General features: G+C 38.9%; 1 protein-coding gene across 7 annotated transcripts in view; it reads right to left on the minus strand.

The window, feature by feature from the left end:
• LOC126868420 (RNA-binding protein Musashi homolog Rbp6) overlaps window positions 1-21,440 on the minus strand; it is a 773,477-nt gene that overhangs the window by 211,332 nt on the left and 540,705 nt on the right. For all 7 annotated transcript variants that reach the window (XM_050623815.1, XM_050623813.1, XM_050623811.1 and 4 more), the window contains one exon: window positions 7,485-7,577. In XM_050623815.1, the coding sequence (XP_050479772.1) occupies window positions 7,485-7,577 (93 nt within the window). The remainder of the gene's footprint in view (window positions 1-7,484; window positions 7,578-21,440) is intronic.

A 21,440-nucleotide genomic window follows, 5' to 3' on the forward strand; every position in this document is an offset into this window, starting at 1 on the left:
TACCGAAACACGAGGAAATTAATAAATTGCCCAAACTTAAGTCGACCCCTAAAGTGCTGGAATAAAAGACCTTCATAAATTTCATTCCACGCGCCCCAACACCTACGCTCGGCCGGCTTCCTTCATCCCCGAAGAAGCAATGCTTTCGCCTCGTCCCCTAAACGCGCGATCTATCCTCGCCCGTCTACGTTCTCTCGCGTGAGTATTTGGAGAAAGAGACGGGAGAGTGAAATTAGTTGCAGTATCCTAAGAACGATCTGAAACTCTATACAAACACATAATCCGACGTGAAAAAAGGGTAATCACTTTACGCGAGTACCGTTTAAATCCTCAGTTACTTTCTTTCTAGTTCGCAATTAAATTCTCTCATCGGTACACTCGTAAAAACGACGGAATAAGAACCAGACAACGAATCGTTTCCCTTTTTATGCGGTAACGTTTCAAGTGTACCGGATCGCCATAGTCCGAAGGAATTGTAAGAGAAAAACGAGAGAGGGCGAGAGATAGGTAACATCCAAAAATGTTAATGGTAAAATCGATGCGGGGGTAGACGTCTCGGGGAGCAATTAAACCGCGAGCCGGCCGCGATAATAGCGGATTTATTGCGACCCATTGGCAACCGACAGATTCCCCTCGTTATATTGTACGCCATACCACGAAAGTGGCAATTTTTCCACGAATAACAGCCCCCGATTGTTTCCAGTGGCCGAAACCCGATGAATATCCCGGTCACTTGGTGTGAAAGGTCGTTGGAGGATGAAGCTCACAATGCGCCACCGCCTCTGGCAATTCGCGCCTTATCGAATCGCCTTAATTGCGTTTTTATCGCGATAAAAAATGAATCGTGAATCGGACAGAAAGTGCACGGCGTCGCTATCAACGGCACCAGCTATCTAGCAACACGGTTTCGTTCGGTTAGCATTGGTCGGACGATGGTGGTGTCGGCGGATATAGAATGCGGGGGCGGCGGAGGCGGAAGGACGGAGAGTATGAGTGGGGGAGGTGGGGGCACCGGAATGAATAGCAACGTGAAACAAAAGCACCGGGTTACAAATGGCGTGTATTCGCGACGGCATTGTTTTAAATGGCTGTCAGACGCCCGGAATTTATCCCGTTTTGCTACGTGACAAGCGCCATTAAATTTATTTATTCATCCACGCAGGCGCGTAGCCTGTCACATTCGAGAAATCCCGCTCTATCTCCAACTACCTACGGCCGGACGGTACTCTACAGGTGAGAGAGGATCGCGTTCAACGATTATGAGCGATTCATGTAAATGGCCCGGTACGATATACATATGTACGATTTGTCACGTTATGCCTTATGTTGTCACGTTATCGTGATTTCTGTGTATACAGCGTGACATTGAGTTGCAAGAATTGCTTCTGTTGCTACAATTATTAGAGTTGAGGAGTTTCTCTGACGGACGTCAGCACTTTGCACAATATTTTTTAGATTTAACATTGCTTCGTTTTATAGAAAAACATTGTGTGGAAAGTAAGAGGAAAGCTTTCCGCTACATTTGTTTCATGAGATACTAAATAACTGTTTACTGAGATTAGACTGCCACGTGGTTAATTGCTCCATAAATTCTAAGTAGAAGCGCGTTGCCCTTGGTAATAATTAAGTGGAAGCTTGGCAAATGTCGAGGAAAAGAGGAAGTTTATTTAAAAGAATTATTCACCTGGAAAGAACCCTACTTTTTACTGGACAAACGATGTAACAAACGTAGAAGAAAAAAGTGTAAAGTAAAAAACACGAGGATAAAAGAGCAATCCAAGGTGTGATAAATAGAATCGCGAACCATTCCAATCTCCTGTCTGATCAATGAAGTCCATTACTACTTGTGCTCCTGTTTTCCAAACATTCGCTCCATTAAAAAACAGTGGCTCTGGAGGGGCGTTTCGTGTAACGCGCGCCGTTATAAACTCGACACTGTTCAACTAAACGAAGCGAATGGTGACGAGTAAACGCAATACACCACGATGGTGAAAGTTGAAGCTAAGTTTCTCTCGAGCGGAACCGGTGTACCGATAAAACGAAGTAATCTTCATGCTTCCAATCGACCAATCTCGATGACGTAATTGTCTTTTCAGCGAGCTTAGGGAAGCGAAGGGTAAACTTCTCGAAGGCTTGCAAGACCTGGCAGAGCCCTTCATCGATAAGCGATCGCTTGGAAGCAAAGTTCGCTTTGCGGCCTGGAATTAAACGAGCTCGTCGAGGCGATAGTTCCAAGAGAGATGGAAGGTACGAAGAAAAGAAAAAAATAGAGGAAAAGGTGGGTGGAACGAAAGAAAGAAAGCAAAAAGGAAAGAAGGGACTGGCCAACCAATCCCACGACGCGTTAATTCTTAATTTCTTAATTTCAAGTCGACCGTTAAGCACTGCGTCAAAGAGGTCTCGACTCTGGTGCACCACCTGCACCGTCTCTTCGACTCTCTCTTCGTCTTTTGGACCTCTTTGTCCGTCTCTTTTACCCATTCCTGGCTGTCGAACGAAAGATGTCGGAAGTTGAAAGCGAGCGCAATTAAGCCGTGCCTCTTTGGGATCCCCATTCATTTTTCAAGTAACGTCGTCGAATACCCTCATCTAAGTTTTAAATCGCGCGGCTTTCGGCGTGCAACGGAGTCGAAGTCACCGGCACCACAATCCATGGAAAAGGTTACGATTTACGGCAAGTGGGATTCGTGTCGATGCCGTGAATTACTCGCGGGCTAATTACGTACGGGTTTGGGTATCCAATACGGTACTGGTGATTCCACGACACATAAAAATTCATGAAACTAGCCTTGGACAAAATAGCGTTTCTTTCTCCGTATTTCTTCTTCTTTTTCCCTTCTTACACGAATCGATGATTTCATTGGTTCGATATTGTATCTTCGTACATCGTAATTCCAAATATTCGATTATTCTTATGTTAATATTATCAGCATTGTTATTGATTATTTGGGACGTGGTTGAAAAGACTTCTGGAAATGTATTCCGAGAGATAATCTCGACTATCTATCGTGAAAGAAGTTTCTATCGCGTGAAATACAAAGAGCTGTTACCGTTTCGTTTCTCAAAGAATAAACTGTGCAATCGCGTCGAATGAATTCCCATTTAAACGCGAAAAATACATTACGCTCGATATAAGACGGCACTAATCCGTGAAAAACGTGCTTGTTCCTTTCGCCGATCGACAGGATGGATTTATGGGGCAAATCCTTGATAAGGTTTACGTCCTCGATCGTATCGGTGTTTGCTATCAGTCCTGGGTTCGATACATTGTTCCTTTCGCGTGAAGGAACTCCACGATACAAATAAATATAATGCAGTTACTGGAAATATCATCAGCTCGCTCGAACAACTCATAGCTTCGCCATTTCGCGGATAAGGATTTATTTCCTCTGCTCGTTCTTCTCCTCTCATTCGTCGTCATTCCTTTCTCCGTTTTGACCACTTTATTCAATGGATAAAAGACGAAAGAGGTTAAAGGACGAAAGGTACTGCGACGACGTATAAATATGATAGAAAGTTTGATGGAACTTGGTTCGCAATTTACTAAGAAATAAAATTTCGTAATAGTAACAATTGGATGTATGTGTACGATGTCGAATATGTTTACAATTCTTTTCTCGACTTATATTATAGAAATATCTAATTATTTTCATAAATTGATACCTATTGTGATAATGGCCAAATTTTCCCTACTATAGCATACCTTCATTATATTATTAAAATAAGCAATTTTTGAAAAGGAAAGCTTACACGAGAATTTGTTAATATGTAATTATCTTCATTTTGTTGTTTTTTTTTAATAAATAGAGACATATATCAAGCGCTAATACAGTAATAAATACAGTATTCATTATTTGAAAATGTTATAAATATATAAGTATCAAATCATCGCTTCACGAAAAGTAGACATTTTTCTACTTTCTATCAAACGCAAAAGAAAATCTTACGAAAAGCTAACTTCGTTAAGAAAGGATGAAATAGTCGCAATTCTTTTACGAGTTCCAATCTAAGATTTCGCGAAGAAACTGAATATAACGAAATTACCAGCAATACCATTAACTTTATCAGGCGGCTCGTGCCGTGGCTATTTCACCGACGAAGACCTCCGTTTCACCCTTCTTTATCCCGCTAATCAGCGCGGGATATCCAGGGTTGCCGAGAAGTAGACTGACCTGAAACGGCCAGCAAACGATATAAGGATACGGTTGGATTCAGTCTGCAGTTCGTGTGTTTGCGAGTTAAGCATGGACGAGGTTGTTTGTACAGACGTGCTCGACGTAGTGAATTTGCGACTACGTGCACGTCACTCGTGCGTTAGTGCCGATAGGCCAACTAGAGAAAGAACCCACCAGTTCGATCAATGCTAATCTATTTAAATCAGTATTCTATGAAACGAGAAAAGATATAAAACGTAGAGTCGGTATATCATCTTCCTAACTTCCTTTTTAATTTTTTGCATGCAAGGAATTCTTGATGAAGTTTTTTGAAACCAAGAGTTACGTTTCGGAAAGAAACTACCTTCTTTCCTTTTCTGTATTTCATAAATGAGAGGCAAATTGTGCGAATGGTTCCAATAAAGTACACAGGACTAAAAGAACGAGGATCTACGGAAGGAAGCGGGAAGAAAAGGATCTGCACTAAAATCACAAAAGAATAATGTCCCACAATTTTACAGTGAATTGCAAAGTGGACACATTTTATATTTCATACAGAATTTAAATATTTTTCTAAAGATCAATTTATCCATTTTACTGGGGTAGACGTTTTCGATATTGTCTATATGCAATCCCATAATCGTATATACGAGAAGGATAATTCGCGTACAGTTCTACGTGTATCTGAACACGATGTGTGTCCGATCGTATTTCCGTATGTGGGTCAGACTCACGAGGGAGGCGAGCTCGAACCATTGTTAACAGGAAACTCTGCATTCGGAACCGGACGAGACTTTCAACGGCGAAAAGAAGGTTGAAAAAGGGAGAGATCGTCGCGGTTGGGATGAGTCAAGAGGCCGGAGATAGTGCCTCGCTCTGATATCTCAAATCCATTCCTGGTTCATGCCACAAACCGTGGACAACCGTCGACTTTCACGATCTTCCCTATTTTTTTCCTTTTCCCCGTGTTTCTCCCTTTTCTAACCACTCTCCCATCTCACACGCGAACCAGACGACACTTTCGAAAAACGTCGACCGCGAAACGAAACCTTCGCCGCGTTTCCAGTGAACTTTTGCTCCAGAATTTCCGCTTGCATCATGAAATACGATCAGAGAAAAGTATACTTTTACGGAATTATGATTTCGAATAGATTCCGCGTTGACTGATGTTTGACGGGAACAATTCTTTTTATTCGAAGTTATCGACAGTGTTACAAGCTATAGGAAATACACATTATTTAATCGTTTCTAAGGTTTAAATTTAAATTGCGACGAGTGTGAGACTCGGAATAGATGCTATCGATTCTTATATTCGCGATTATGTAGAGGCTGTAAATTTGCAGAATTATTTGCGAAATAAAGTTTTTAAAGTCTTTGCTTTATTAACGAAAGACAATCGCGGTGTATTACGTTTTAGTGTCCTTCCTGTTTTATTCTCGCTGTGATAACCTATTCAATTTTTACGACAGTCTACATTGTTCCAGTAGTACACGGCCTTCCTTTCTTTTATTAATCTTGTTACCGCTATGGTGTCGTATTTTCCGTGTGATTTAATGCTAGCAACGTCTCTCTATATTAAGAAATCTTCCCTCGTAAATAAATAAACGTACATACGATCTCATAAGAACATATATAAAATCTTCTAGTCAATAATAATAATAATTATTATATTTTAGGACAAATACTTAAATGAACATGCTCAAACTATTTTAACAAAAAGAAAAAGAAATTATAATAATTAGAAAACAATCACGTGGCACATAAAACGAAACAATCGAAACATCTGACATTCATCGTCAAAAGCGAGATATACGAATAGTTCTAAGCTTTAAACTACAAGAGCAATCGCAAATAAAGAGACGGTAAACCCGAGTGGTAGACAACTATTTTCCCCGTATAATGCTTTCGAAACCAGCTGTACGTTCGTCCACTATGTCAATTTTATGTCCCGGAACAGACGAAGGGTAGAGAAAAAGGCAAATCGTAGTCGTTATTACCAATTACCAAACCGTTAATTCTATTTACGTTATCGCCAGAACGTGGAACGATTTCGGCCGACTGCCACCAACTCATAAATCAAGCTCAAGTACCATTATCTGTCTCATACACCGAGGCCGATGAATCGCGACGGCTATTATCGAGGCGATAGAAGCCGGAGAAGTTCGCACAATAACGCGTAATGGTCCGCGCAGTCTCGCCAAAGGTCGATAAAGGCTAATTAGCAGAAATTCTCGTCTCAGGTGGTCCTTCTACCGATTCCTAATCACTTAACCGGCGCCGAGTGGGGGCGTCTCGAGAGCGTTCCAGGATGTACAACGCGACGAGAAGGGATTTAACACGACCAATGTGATACGTGGGCCACGTTCAGTTGCCAAAATTCTGATTAGCTCTCGACTGCCAACGTATTTGCCAACGATTCAACCGTGAGACGTGCCACTTCGAATACTAAGATTGCCCGTTTCAGTCATATCAACGCTTCTCAGAGAATCATCACGGGTAATAAAAGAGAAACAAAATTTTAGAATTTGTAATTACAGTGACTATACTTGAATTCGTCTTTCTCTATTACGAAACTATCTGCTAAACAATAATACCCGAAAGAATTTGGAATTTTCTTATGCTAAAGTTAGGTAAAGATTTCAGAATTTTATTATGTTCTCAAACAAAAATGTCGCGATTTGACTATTCAAAACATACTACTTCTCCCCTAATATTATCGAATACAAACAAAAACAAACGTTTTACATAAATACTAAACCTTAAAATCTACATTTTGTTTTATTTTAATTGAAGAATTACTAATCCTTAAAAAATAAAAAATTTTAGAAATCCTAAGAATTCAGTACAATAATATTTGCTCACTAAACATGCGAGTCAAATGATAGACGCATAAAGCAAACGCGAACGTATCAGATTCACTGAAACGATAAACGTCCTGAATCACGGGATTTACGGGAGGTGTGAGCTTTTTACAGTCATTGGCCCTGTCAAATATCGCGTTCGAGTCGGATTAGGGCAACACACGTAAAATAAGCAAAACGCTGAATCAAGCAATGTGTCGGTCGCGTTGGCACGCTCGCCAAAAATGATGATTCCTATGGTCTCGCGGCAATGATTATCACCCAGGCTACACGCCTGGACCGTGACGAGAAAACCGAGCGAAGCAACACGCTCAATGATTTCGCCTGCGAGCGAGTTCTGACACGCGACAAACTGTCAGTGATATACGATTTTGGTGTCGAATGTTTGTCACCATGAGTTTCGTGGTCTGCGTACGTCGTGATTTACGCGTACTGTCATTAATCAACATCATTCGGTGCGTGTACTCACCGGGCCGAACTGTTCGAAGTAGTTTTTCACGTCCTCCAGCGTCGTCGGTGCCGATAGTCCACCGACGAATATCTTCTTTGTCCTTGTCACCATCTATAAGCAGAAAGAAATTATTCGATGTTATTAATGATATCTTGAAAATGTTAGAGAACATATATAGCGATCAGAAAATAATGTTTAAGAAATTACTCTGTGGCGATAGTAAGAAAATGTAGCATGTATTAATACACGAACGATGTTCCTTTAAGAAATCATTAAAGTAGCAAGAACATAATGACTATACTATAGATGTTTGTTCATTCACGAAACATTTTGAAGTGCAAGAATTTTCAGAATGCTCGTGACATTCAATAATATGTAGAATATCTAAAATATAATACACATCATAATATTTAGTATATTTAAATTCTTCCTTTATTTGGCTACCATTCTTTAAACATTATTTCTAATTATGTTTATAGAGATATGAATACCAGAGTTTAGTGATAAGAAATAAAATAACAGAATTATTATATATTATTATATTATTATATTTCTTTATATTTACGCGATACGAAAGAATATTTATACATGTATACAAGAGTTCCTGGAATACAGTCAGTTCGTTTCAAGTTATTCAAAACAATATTATGCGAGACTTAGAGTTCATATAAATGTAATAATTAAGTTTCATGTTATTGTTTGTCGAAACCGTATAACTGAAGTATTGTATTATACTCTGCATGCCGTAACTTTTTACCATGTACTACGAATCATCATGTAAAACAAGCACCATGTAATGCTTACCGGTATGAGAAGTTTGAACAACGTTTGAAACAAGTGGTAATTATATAATTATATGAGAAATCATTATGAGAAAACGATGAAGCATGTATAGAAAGAAATTAGATTTTGTTTCGTATATTACGATTCACTGCATCGCATCATATCGAGGATACAAGCCAGGCTATTTCTCGATTATAACGCCTTAAAACTTGTTAATTTACAAAAATATATAAAAATTACTATATAGAACTCGGGAGTAAAGTGCAATAGAACACATCGTTTTAATTTAACATTACCAATTTGCAATAAGATATAAATATTCGTACAAAGTTTTTTCATTACTTTCGTATCACCCATTTATCAGCGAAATGGATTCCACATGTTACGAAACATCCTGCATACAGACGTGATTGTTCGTGTGTTCTGAAAACTATGCCAATATATAATTCCGGCTATAAAGGTTTCAGAAACTTCTGTAAACTTGTTTCAATAGAATAACTATGTCAGAGCTTGTTACTCTCGTAATTTAGACGGCCCATTAACAAGCTTAAAAATAAATTGAACAAGTAATGGCAGTTGTACAGGAAAAGTATAGAATGTGTAACTATTAATTATAAGTTCAAGTAAGTTTATAATTTTTATAGTATCTAAGGATATTTTTTGGTGCTTGAATTTGAAAGAAGAGGAACAATAGAATTAGAATGTCTTTCACATTTTGCACTGCAACGCTTCCTAAACGGGCGATCCGAATTTCTGAACACGTATAGACGGTTTTTACAAACAGCTATTGATCGACAGACATATATTTACGTCAACATGGTCGTACACAGTACCGTTAAATCGTACGTGTTCATATTTGGCATGAAAAATGGAACGTACAGGAAACAGGAACGATATTTATTTCCTTTGCGACAACGCATTGAAACTCGTTATCATATTTTCAATAAATTTTGTTAACCGACCGACAAGATAAATTTCGCTAAAAGAGGTTCCTCCAAAGCAACCGTGCAAAATGACGAACGCCCGTATTCACAAAGCTAAAATTGCACATCAACTGTCGAAGAAACAATTTTTCTTTAAAAAATAAGAAAGCAGTTTGAATATTTCTCAAGACTACTTAGTTTTAAATAATATACAAAATTTTATTCGAAAAAGAATTTGAACAGGAGAAAAAAAATGTTGTCTTGTAATAAACAATTTATCTTGCTCAAATCTGTAAGTATTTTTTTTTGTTCATTTTCTTCACGACACTAATGGTTAATAAATTTAAGGTACCGAGGATGTTGAAAACGTTTTACCATACGCTTTGAAATATGTTTACTTTGTAGACTTACAAGCACAAAAATGCGCCGGGAATAATGTTCTTTTTAAAGCGTGTTTTGAGGACGAAAGAATTGAAAAGGGATGGTATACAGAGGGAATGGGGAAGACAGCTGAAAAATGGCACGGTTGTGGTTAAGAAATTGATAAGGAGGCTGATAAAATATGAATGGCCCGCGTCGGGCACGCCACGCCGTTTCTACGAAAAAGATCCTTTCAGCGGCGACATTTTTCGTATTTGTTCAAATCGGTAATGTCAATTCACGATCGCCAACACTGTGCCAGAATATTTTACAGAATTTCAATTGAATGGAACAGTGGAACAAAAATGTTTATTACAATTTTTAATACAACGATAAAATTATTAACATACTGAATTATATCTAACTATTGCATGCGAAATAATTCGAGGGAAGATCTATTGTATGTGTATAAATTAAACCGATGCATCTTTCGATAGTTTGAAATTCATTAACAAAGAGGTAATGTTGCAACATAATTATCCGTGAAATGCGAATCGAACAAAGCCGGCAGGTATTTTAGAGTGATAATTTTATAAACGTTAGGATAAAACAACCGTGAAATTTATACGAATAAATTTAAGCAGATAATAGGAATAAAGTACTCTTTTTTGCTTTGCGTATAATATCTTCAACCTGATCACAAGTTATCACAATATTTACTATTGTTTATATACGATATTAATATTAGGAAACAAATATTATCGTTGGAAGCTATAAAGGCGACGTATTTTCAAGTTTATTAGCTCAGAAGCACGTGAATTGTTCAAACGTTGTAATTTTGTGCTTCTTACAACACTGAACTTGGATTTTATACAGACTACTTTTGATTAATATAAATTACATTAAACTCGTTTAAAAGGATTTGATTTTCCTCTGAAGGGACATACGGCTAATGGTTTATACAAATTTTCTAAAAATTGTCAAGGTTAAATAGCCAAAAAGCGAAAAACTGGATTACAATTCACAGGTCCGAACGAGATCTGTACTTTCTTCAATTCATTCCTATTGCGATGCGACAAAAATAAAACTAATACAAGTATAAGGAAGCTCGCACACTGCTCCTACATTGAAAAGTTCGGTAAATAAGGATACGAGCCGCACTCGATAAAAGAGATTTTGAAAACTGTATGAGATACGTTTTCCTTCTTTTCCTCGAAAAGTTGTTTGACGAATTCTAGTGGCACGAAAACATCACGGAAGCCTTTCTTCGATCGTTTTCGACGCTTTGATTCGAGACAAATTGCGATCGTTTAACGAGAAGAAAAGTGAAAAATAAGCAACGATACAGCGAACTGCAAGGATCGCCTCATAAATGATAACGAGAACGCGTTTCGTTGAAATCACGGCAACAGAAACATCGTATCGTGGCGAAACTAATTACCAGTGGTTGTTTCAACGGCAATGCGAAGAGATTGAGGCGGAAAAAAGAGAACAAGAGAGAATGGCATTTAGACGGAGCATCTTAATAACACGATCGCAATATAATAAAGCTGCACGGAGAAAATTTCGCAACGGAAAAACGGCGCTCGCAAGTAGTCAGGCTTCGTTTGGAGAATAGAGAAAGAAGGAGACAAAACGATGGTGTAGATGGAAGAGGCACGACGGGTAGGACGGGAGAATGGGAAAGCTGAATACAGCGGAAACGGCAGAAGAGGTAAACTCTGGTAATTTCAGTGATGGCTGGGCTTAGACCTCTCTATATCCGGTGAGTAACGCAAACCCCTTGGCGCAAGTCCTTCCACCTCGTGGTGCCTGAAACTCAACCCATTCTCTCTCTCTCTCTTTTTCTCTCTCTCTCTCTTTCTCTCTCTCTCTCTCTCTCTCTCTCTCTCTCTCTTTCTAATCTCACCCTCTGGTTCGCGATCATCCCTGTGTCCCTCTCATCTCATGGGATGCGGAGGATAGCTCGCGATCCTCGGCTGCTTGGAAGCCTGGCTAATCAGCGAAGTGTATGAAGTCCCATGGATGAAAATAAAACTGGCTGGATCTCGAAAATTAAATAAATGACTCGCCTCGATTCCGTCGGCGGAAACGTACCTTGTGAAAGAACTACTGGCAGACGAGGGACGAGAAAGGGGAGGAATAAGTATACAGAGGAGAGAGAGAGAGAGATAGAGAGAGAGAGAGAGAGAGAGAGAGAGAGAAAGTAAGTAAGGGAGGGAGACCCGAAGAGATCGGTAGAAGGCCAAACCTCAGGCAGAGAAGAGCTAAACGGCTGTCGAAAAAAGAGGACGAAGCAAACGGACTGAGAGAAAGACATAGATAAATAGCGAGAACGAAAAAAGGAACAGAAGATACACGAAGGCAAAGGGGAACCACTTATTCGAATGAAGTTGCATCAGCGGCAGCTCACTTGCTGCAGCTTGGCCGGAAACACCGAAAGAGGGAATTGAAGTTTCCTGATATCCCGTTTCTACCGCTGCTGAACGGGTATCGGCCTAAGAGCCGGCCGAGCTGCTGAAATTTTATTACGCTACGCTACGCTCGGTTTCATTCCCTAATGAGCGCATTATCGTGCAAACAAGACACTTCAGCTGGAGGCCAGTGTCCCCGACGACACTCTTAAACATACCACTTACCCCCTCTTTTACCGAAGAATATTCTTTCGTCTTATTACACGGATAGGAATAAGAGAAGAAGTTGGATTGTCTACGATGTTGCGAAAGAAGAATTGCCAAAGGCCATGCATGTAATTGCTACATCGAAGTTTCGCCAAATTTAACCAACTCGTTTTGTCCTGAATTTGAGAGAACGCAGCATATTTCATTATATTCGGAAGATGGAAGGAACGCGATAAGTTTTGTGAATTGAAGACTCAAGCATACAGGCAGTTGCGTGTCCAACGAAGAACAACTTGGGATGGAAAAATATAAGCCATAGGGGCTGAGGGGGTGAATGGAAAACACCGAGCGGATCGTTAGCGGAAATAAGAGCGGATAGAGGAGAAATGGTAATGGAAACACTTATTATACCGTAGCATTATGTAAATACCGGAAGACTATTATAATTTTACAACTTACTAGCGGCGACTTTATAGTTTCATCGCTCGGAAGCTGGGTCCTATTCTCACCCCCCATTCTCGATTTCTTTGCAGCCGCAAGAACCTAAACCTGAAAGACCTACGCCGCGTATACACACGCGCGCGCCCTTCTATCTTGGTTTTCCAGTTTACTCGCCCACTCTTCACGGTTACAAAAATGAAATTGTCGCGCGAAAGAAGCTGGATAAACCTCCTTCGAGCTTTAAAAAAATCCGCTGCTCTCGTTTCTTTGTGAAAGAATATACCACGGTTCCCGGAGACTTCTTGATAAATATTTTACGACCAGCTCCCTCGCTGTCCGTTTATTACGCAATATATACGAGAGAATTTAAAAGAATAAATTATTTATATCGAGTAAAACGATTCGCAAGGTATAGAATATAAATTGGAAGGTCTAGCGAAGGCAACGTAAAAATTCCGAATGATAAAAGAAACACGAAACGTATTGGTAAGAATGAAATATGTATATCCAAGCGAGTATGTACTGTATGTCAGCATGTACGTCATAGTTCCTAATATCAACTGGTGTATTCGATAAGTTCAAGCGAGAGGTAATTTCCTTCTGGCAGTCGATTAATCTATCCTTTTACTGGCTATACTCGACTAGTGTGTGGTTATTTTTTATCGTCCGTCCTTGAAACTTCGTAGAGATAGAGCGAGAAACTTCAACCCCACGAGGAAGACTATCCATCAAATGGTTTCGAATTTCCTATAACTACGGTGGAATCGTGGATGATACCGAAGATTTCAACATCCCGAAAATATTGTCGATAATACATACACTCGCTTTATCGTGTCTGTTATGTTTCACACAAGCTCAAAAAACGAAAATAGCTTTTCACGCAAGCGAAAAATGAAATATATAATAGAAAAGAAAGTGAAGAATGAATAAAATAGTGCTCCTAAATGAGCTTCGAATTACCGATTTCATTTAAAATCCACTTAGCAATTCCAAAGATGAACGTTGCGCATGAAAAGATAAACGTTCAAAGATGAACAGTACGCACGCAAGAATATATATTCCTATTAATCTCATAATCATTCTCGAATGCAGAAAATGGACGGAGGAAGAGAACGAAACAAAGGGGAGGACAAGAGCAAGGTGCTGGAACGAGGGAAATGGGTAAAATAAATATTGGAATAAATGTCGGCGAGTGGGCGTGCCAGTTTTAACGGGCCCAAACCATTAAATCTGCCTAGCGAGCGCGGATATTGTCGCGTGGAATGGCAAGGAGAACGCTTTGCTCGTTTGCAATTATTGTGGAAGTTTAATCGGCCGCTATATGCCGCGCTGATGAGACTACGAGAGCAGAGGCAGGGTATACATGCATATGTGTCCGGTATATCGCGAAAACTTTTTTGGTACAATATCGTTCAGAAAATGTTTCGCAATTTTTGTCCCTCTGTCCCCGCAACAGTGGCGGAAAGTAACGGCTGAAAGAGAAACAGAGAAAAGAGCCGTTTAAACAGTACGATACCTTAAACGAAAATTGCATAAAATGACATCCAGTGATTTTATTCCCACATTTATATGCTTCTCGAGCACGGTAATCTTTTTCTATCTCTCTTCTTCCTTTTTTCATTCTTTTGCATTTTGAAGATATATTTTTTTCGTCTATCTATATTCATTTCATATTATTCAATACAAAGGAAAAGAGAATTAAAATCAACATAGAGATAAGTAGGTAATTCCTCTTTCTGGCAATTATCTTAATTAACGGAATTGCTTAATGTCAGAATGGTAGTTTAATACTCTGTTCTACTTTGAAATGTAATATTGATCCTAATCTTGGAAGTTACACAAAGTAATGCAAACTTGCGAGAAAACTGTTTTAAATTACAAAGTGTTATACATATTTAATCGACCAACGAAACTAAGTATTGTGCAAGATAATTAATTATAAGTGGATAAAATTCAGACCTAACATTATAGAATTTTGATTCAGACAATCTCACTCACTATCCTCGCAATCTCAAATTAAAACTAAGCAAACGTAACAACATTAACTAAGACCAAACGATAAAAATGCGCTATTTTCCAGATCTACTTCGGAGAAAGCAAGATACGAATGGTCGTCTAAGACTAATACCCCCCGATGGTTTAAAAAGCGGCAGTGAATCGTTCGAGAGGGCGTAAAGGGTTGAAGAAAGAAGAAAAGATTTGCTTGAAAAGGGGAAGTTACCATGGAAAAGTAGGGCAAAAGGGCGGGAAATGGATAGGGCGAGCCGGTTATCGTCCACAAAGTTACGACCTTCGTCTTAGTACATGGATTCCTTTTCTTTCTTTTTCTTGCTTTCACGCTTGTCATTTTTTTCGATCTCAACGTATCCCTAACTTTACCTCCGTTTAAGTCCCCCTTTCGACCACTACTCTTAGGGCAAAACAGAATTATCCCGTGCCATGCGATTTCGACTCGTTCTATCTGTGAAAATTACCTGAGCAAGCGTTTCTTTGGTATACTATCCATTGAGGGGAAGAAACAGTTAGCGATGTTAATTGAAACTTTAACTCAAAGGGAATAATAAAGTTCGCGGCAAAGAAACTGTAGTAGTTACTACGAACGAAGCTTCCCTTAATTTGTGTGTCGGAAAGATAATCTTTCGATATAGATAATGCTGGGATGATAATGTTCGAAGTTCGAATGTATCGTTCCCTTGTGGATAATTTTGGAACTGACAGTGTTAAATAATTTTGAAACTGATAGATATAATATACCTAATGTATGAGATTCTAGTATATATACTCAATTTAAGTGGATAAAACTCTTGTTATCCATTCAAGTAATTCGAACAACATTGCAATCATTTTATTATATGCACTGTATTTACAAATTTTACTGGAAAATTTATTAGTATTACTAAAAAATTATGTAGATTTATGTCCTAAAAAGAAGAATGTCCTAAAATTTGTCAAATTTGTCTTCGAAATAAATTGTCTTCAACAGATCACGAACTACGTGAAAAAACATTTTTTTTTATAAAACATCATCACCTACGCATAACTCTCAGCTATTCACGACACTATTTTGCTATTGTTTTATTTCAACTATACGTTACTCAACACACTCGAACATACGTCGCCACAACATTATCCCCCGACACCTCCCCATATTTCACTAGCACTTGCTAACTATTACCTTGTGTTCTCAGGTACAGCTCGAACAAAACGGTACGAGACGCTCGCGAAAAATCCGCGTTGCTCGAAAAAGAGGTAGACAACGTGGCAGCAGAGTTGCACACGGGATTAAAACAGCAAATATCAAATTTTCCTCGTGTTGGTGTCTATCTTACCGGATGCAGCTGCAGCTTGCGAGCTCGCGGCACTGCCACTAGTGCTAATTTCTCGGGTGTCTGACGTTTCAGAATTTAAGTCACCGGTCATAAATACCGAAAAGAGGTTAAAGCGTGGAAGGCAGGTTATCAGCGAGCGGACGGTAAGGCGCTCAACATTCGTCTGTGGTTCGGGTCATTGCTATCGCACTGTCCAGCCCTGACCCTACCTTACCCACCCCGGTTTTTACATGCCGCGTAATACTGCGATTCTACAAATTTACCGTTGCTACGTGGTCTCTACCGTAGATTATACCCACACACCATATCAGCCACTATACCCAGAAAAATTCTTTTTTTCTTACACAACATTTTAGTCTCCAATCAAGTTAATACACGATACAACGCAAAGGAAATTCGATAATTTAAATTCTAGTCGATTGTTCCGATTCGAGTCGAAAAGTCGATGGTTTTCTGTGATTATGAGGTGTCGATAGAAATTTGAGAACTTTTTCGGAGTATTTTGGAATTTGAACAATGTAGATTCCCGGATGAAAACTTGTATTTGAAGCCAAAATATAAAACCAAGATAAAACAGATGAAACTTTTTTCGAATCCATGTCCGTATTTTTCTCGAAGGGAGTAACTGGAGTAATAAAACCAATTATCTCTGCAATTTTTCAAGCCTGATTCTTATGCCTTAAAAACATCTTCAATTACTAAAAGCCTTCTCCTGGGTCTCTCCATTTCTGAAATCGTACCGATGGTAGATTTTTCTTCCGGAGAAAGAATTATTTCTCTTTCGCTTTTCGAAAGAGTCTCAACGTTTTGTCAGCAGGATCTTTTTCCTATTGTTAACGTCGACAAAGACTGATTGCAACAGGGCCAGCCGGCTGTGATAGATCCTTCGATCACGCGAAAACGAATCCTTGGATGCAGCGAAATACTTTCTCCCTATAAATGATGCTGATGTAATAGATGTCGTTGCTTTATATTAAATGGTCAGAGATCTCTTTCCTCGTTAGCCGGCGCATCCTTCGAGCCAAAACAATGAAGGTTTACTCGAACTGAATGGAGGACTCACCCGTCGTGCATTGTGCTCCCTTTGAATTGTAATCATCGTACATCTGCTCGCGCGGTAGAACGTGAATAGTTCGAAAGAAAAGGAGCTCCACGAGCTTGAAGAATAAGTATTTTGAATGGTATAGTGGTTCAAGGCTAACTAGATCGAAGCCGTCGCCATTCTCACGACAGAATTTCCGTCATCGTCAAGCCGTCTTGTATATTTTTTTCTTCTTCTTCTCCTATTTAAAGTCACAAAAAAACGTCTGACCAACGATTCAGAATTAGTTCAGGCGATGCGTTTTAAGCGTAAATCAAAATTGCTCTTTAAATAGGTTTTAATTAACGATGGTATTCGCTGAGTGTAACCATGATTATTTGCTAATTAAACATTTTAACCGATTCGCACGCACGAATGAGCGACTAATTATAATCTGGATGCGTCAAAGGGAAGCTCACCGGGGTCAAAATTATTCTCCATGCCCGAATTTCCATTTTCGAGGTTTCATGAACCGGCGTGCAGCCAGCGGTTTCGATTTAATAATCAAAAGTTCGATACACCTTTCTCTATCGCCCTAAATCCAACCCATTACATTCACCGCGCGGTTGCGATTTACCTCCTTGCTCTTAGCTACTCCACTAACTTAAACTGTTGGACTTGCGACTTTAGGGGATTACCAGAGAATTTACCAAACTCTCCGGCACGGCAAACTACCACCGTTTAAACTCCTCTCCGATTATTTCCGAATTATCTTTACGCATCCGTGTTACGATTATCTTGGAAAATTGCGTTATTTAGATAACCTTCTTTAAAACAGACTCAATTAAATCGAAGAGAATCCTTAAGCCTTCTTTATAGCTCATCTTTCTATCAGTCCTCTTTTATACATTCAATTACACTTAATTGAAGAAGGAAGTTAAAGCAAGTGACTTGAAGTTAAAACGTTAAATCTTTGGTATTAAAAGTAGTCAAAGTCTTGTCTATAATATTAAAAAAAAAGGTTATTTTATTGATCTGCATATTGTTAAAAAGATTAAAATTCTTTCTGGTTGTTTTAAAGATCGTAACAATATTAAATGTTATACAGTGCCGTGAATAATTATAAACTTTACCCTATTTTTAGATTTTTCATAATATTAAAACAAGAATTGAGAAGCCCGTTTATATAAGTGAGTGTTTCGTCCAAGATCTGCTAGTATGGACTCTTCAGTAAGGCTCATCTAACAGACCTATACCTTAGACACAATGAGAGAAGAGAGAAAGTGAAGCCCGTTTATATAATTTCGTATTATAATGTAGAACAAAACTAGATGATACAACAAACAAAAAGTTTCTTCTTTTGAAGCCTGGAAAAAATTAAATTTTCTCTTAAAGTTGTGTTTTTGGCTGCGAAGAAATATAAATTCAGTGTTAATTTTGTTATCTTTCTGTTTAATATTTTCCTTTATTTCTTATTACTTTATTCATCTGGTAAGTATATTACCCACTAACTTGTTTAAAGTTTCGTTTTGCATATCCACCCACACAGATTTTATTCTTTTTATAAATTCCACGATATCTTCTGTAGGTGACTTCTGACTGGAAACTTTTCTTGCTAGAATTTCCCATAGATTCTCGATCGGGTTCAGATTAAAATTCAAAGCTGGCCATGATAATAGTTCTATTCCGAAATCATGAAACCACTTTTTTGTAGTAGTAGCTGTATGAATCGGAGCATTATCTTATTGAAAAAGTGTCCTTTTGTCTTCTATTTCAGTGATGAAATGTAATAATTCATTGTGTAACATCTCCTAATATTCATTCTATAGCGTTTCTTTTATGAAAACAATTTCTCCTAACGTATTCAGCCAAGATCAGTGATTTCTTGGAAATATTGAAAAAATAACGCAGAAAATGTGTTTGACTCTATAATTATTTACAGAACCGCACTTATCTTTTAATTATCTGTACTTAACATTTTTTCTTATTGCCGTTCAAAAGGCTATCCTTGACGAAATCTATAAGTCGAAAATGATTACTATGCTACAGTTGCTATAACCACAGAATTCCAGCACAAGTAAATATAAAATCATCTAATAGCGAACATTTCATAGCGACAGAATGTTTCTCAGTGTCTGCTCCTTGAAATGTTTGAGCCAAAGAGGGAAGAAAGGTGAGGAAAAAGAAGAGATAAAGAGAAATACAAAAAAATCTCTGCACGTAGGAATTCCGTTCTTTTGGCGGAAATTCGATGCTGATGTGTCGGCTTTCGGCCGGGGCATGATACATTTATTGATCCTGTGGCATCAAACGTTTACGAGTCACTCTTTGAGCGCGAAGATGAAAGCATCGACGCCCGACAAGTGCACGCGTGGCTTAAGCACGCTTCTCTATTTTTACTGTGTGTGCCTTTGATGCACATTATCAGGACTCGCCTTTTATTCAGACGCCCGAAATGCTCGGCGCTCTTTTAAACCCGACGGCGCGCTACGCGGAAGTCGTGCCTTGATTGTACATTTATATTTTTTCCTCCTAGCGAGACCGTCGATAGTTCGTCGACTTTGTTAAAAAATAAATCGTCGGTATTGATTTTTTCCTTCCATCGTTCTTTCATCACTGTTTTCATGAAAATTTCAGGAAAAATACGCGACTATGTAACCCCTAATTCCATATTCGAATCCTGACAAACGAGATTCTAGAAAGAAACGTAACAAACATTACATTTCACGAAGAAGCTATATGCACATTTAAGGATAAAGTGCGTACGTTTTCTCAGTGACGTAACAGAATTAAATGGAACACTCGCGGAGTTCTAGAATGAGTCGTTCGCACGCAGTCAAGTCTTCGGGAACGAAATCGATAGATGAATTACGAAACCAAGCGACGAAATCGATCAGAGAGTGGAAAATTGTCATCGAGCACTTTGCGGCTTGTTATTACGAACTTACGCGCGGATGTTCGTTTGATCGATTTTCGCGCGAACGATGATTGAATCGAAGCCTGAGCCTTGGCAGGTACCGCGAAATTCGGGAAGAGAAGAAAATAGAATCAAGATATCCTGGTGACCGAGTCTCACGAGTATTAGGTAATAAAAGAGGATACTCGAGGGGCTGCCGAGCGGTTTTTATCGAGTTGCATGCCTGAGATTTCGGCGTCGCTCGTAAAACTCCACCCTAAACTCTTATCCCCTCTACGGTGGAGTCGAGCTATTTCACAAAATATCTCCAAGTACAACGCAGGCTCCCCAAGTCATCCTAGGGAGACTCTCGTATAAGTTTCTGTACTACCGTGTTCAACTAAAATTGGAACAAACTACGGGATCTGCTTCAGATTGCGTGTCATTGAACAAAAATACGCGTGCATACGTGTATTTATGTAATTCACGTGTATATACGCCCAATTGCGACGAGTTCGTAGATTGACGAGGATTATATGCATATTGATTTGCAAAGATAATGATTTAATATCTTGTCGGAATTGGGATATGTTTGTATGTAAATGGTTAAATATCACGGGATATTTAGAAAAATATTATAACTGCTGAAGGATACGTTAAATTAAGATTAGCACGATCGATAATAATCAATACAATTTTATGAAAAATAATCAGTGTAATTTTATGAAAATACTTGAACAAACAATTTTATGAATACGCCTTGCGTGTAATACGAAACATTTCGAAATTTCATTAACACTGTAATGAAGCCCGACAATTGTGATTTAATAAGCAAGTTTGTCTGAAGTATTTTCTTTTGCTTCGAGATGGATACTTCCATAGAGGATGTTACTGAATGAAGAGAAAAAGAGGAGAATGGGAGAGCTCTAATCACGTATCTACGCTGGCAGAGCACGTAGAAATTCAATAACGACGTAAACTCGATCACGACAGGCAGGAGGTAGCACATTCAACAACCGTTTGCCACGTCACGGAACAGGGAGGGAAGGGTAGATAGCCGGGGTGAATTGACGGTAAGGATACCATTGTAATGTCCTATTCAATCGTGTACAACAGAAACACCATTAAGACCGTTTGCACCGTTTCAATTAAAACGTAAACCAGCGACTGAGATGCCATTGATTTCGACGTAACGCCATTGCAATTAGCCGCTTTTGATTGCCGCTGATTAGGGGAGTCAGCCGAATTGACCAAAAATAATCATGGCTATTGTATCGCACAGAATTTCGAGTAATTATCGATTTTAGGTTGGATATCTACGGTACGTACTGAATCGTGAAACTGATTTCCGATTCAGCCCTGTCTGAACGTTTTCGTCATGAGTATTCTAATCCAGCTCTCTCCCTCCCTCCCCCCCCCCCTCTCTCTCTCTCTTTCTGATTAATTCGAGCAATCCGAGTGCGCTTCCGGAGGATAATCAGCGATAAGATGTAATATCGTTCCAGGGGAATCGTCGCATAAATTCTAGTAAATTCTTGTATTAAAATGTGAATATCTCTGTTTAAACGTGTATAATAGATGTTTCAAATGAATTTACGAG

Source organism: Bombus huntii, chromosome 8 (genome assembly GCF_024542735.1).
Source record: "Bombus huntii isolate Logan2020A chromosome 8, iyBomHunt1.1, whole genome shotgun sequence".
Classification (NCBI taxonomy): domain Eukaryota; kingdom Metazoa; phylum Arthropoda; class Insecta; order Hymenoptera; family Apidae; genus Bombus; species Bombus huntii.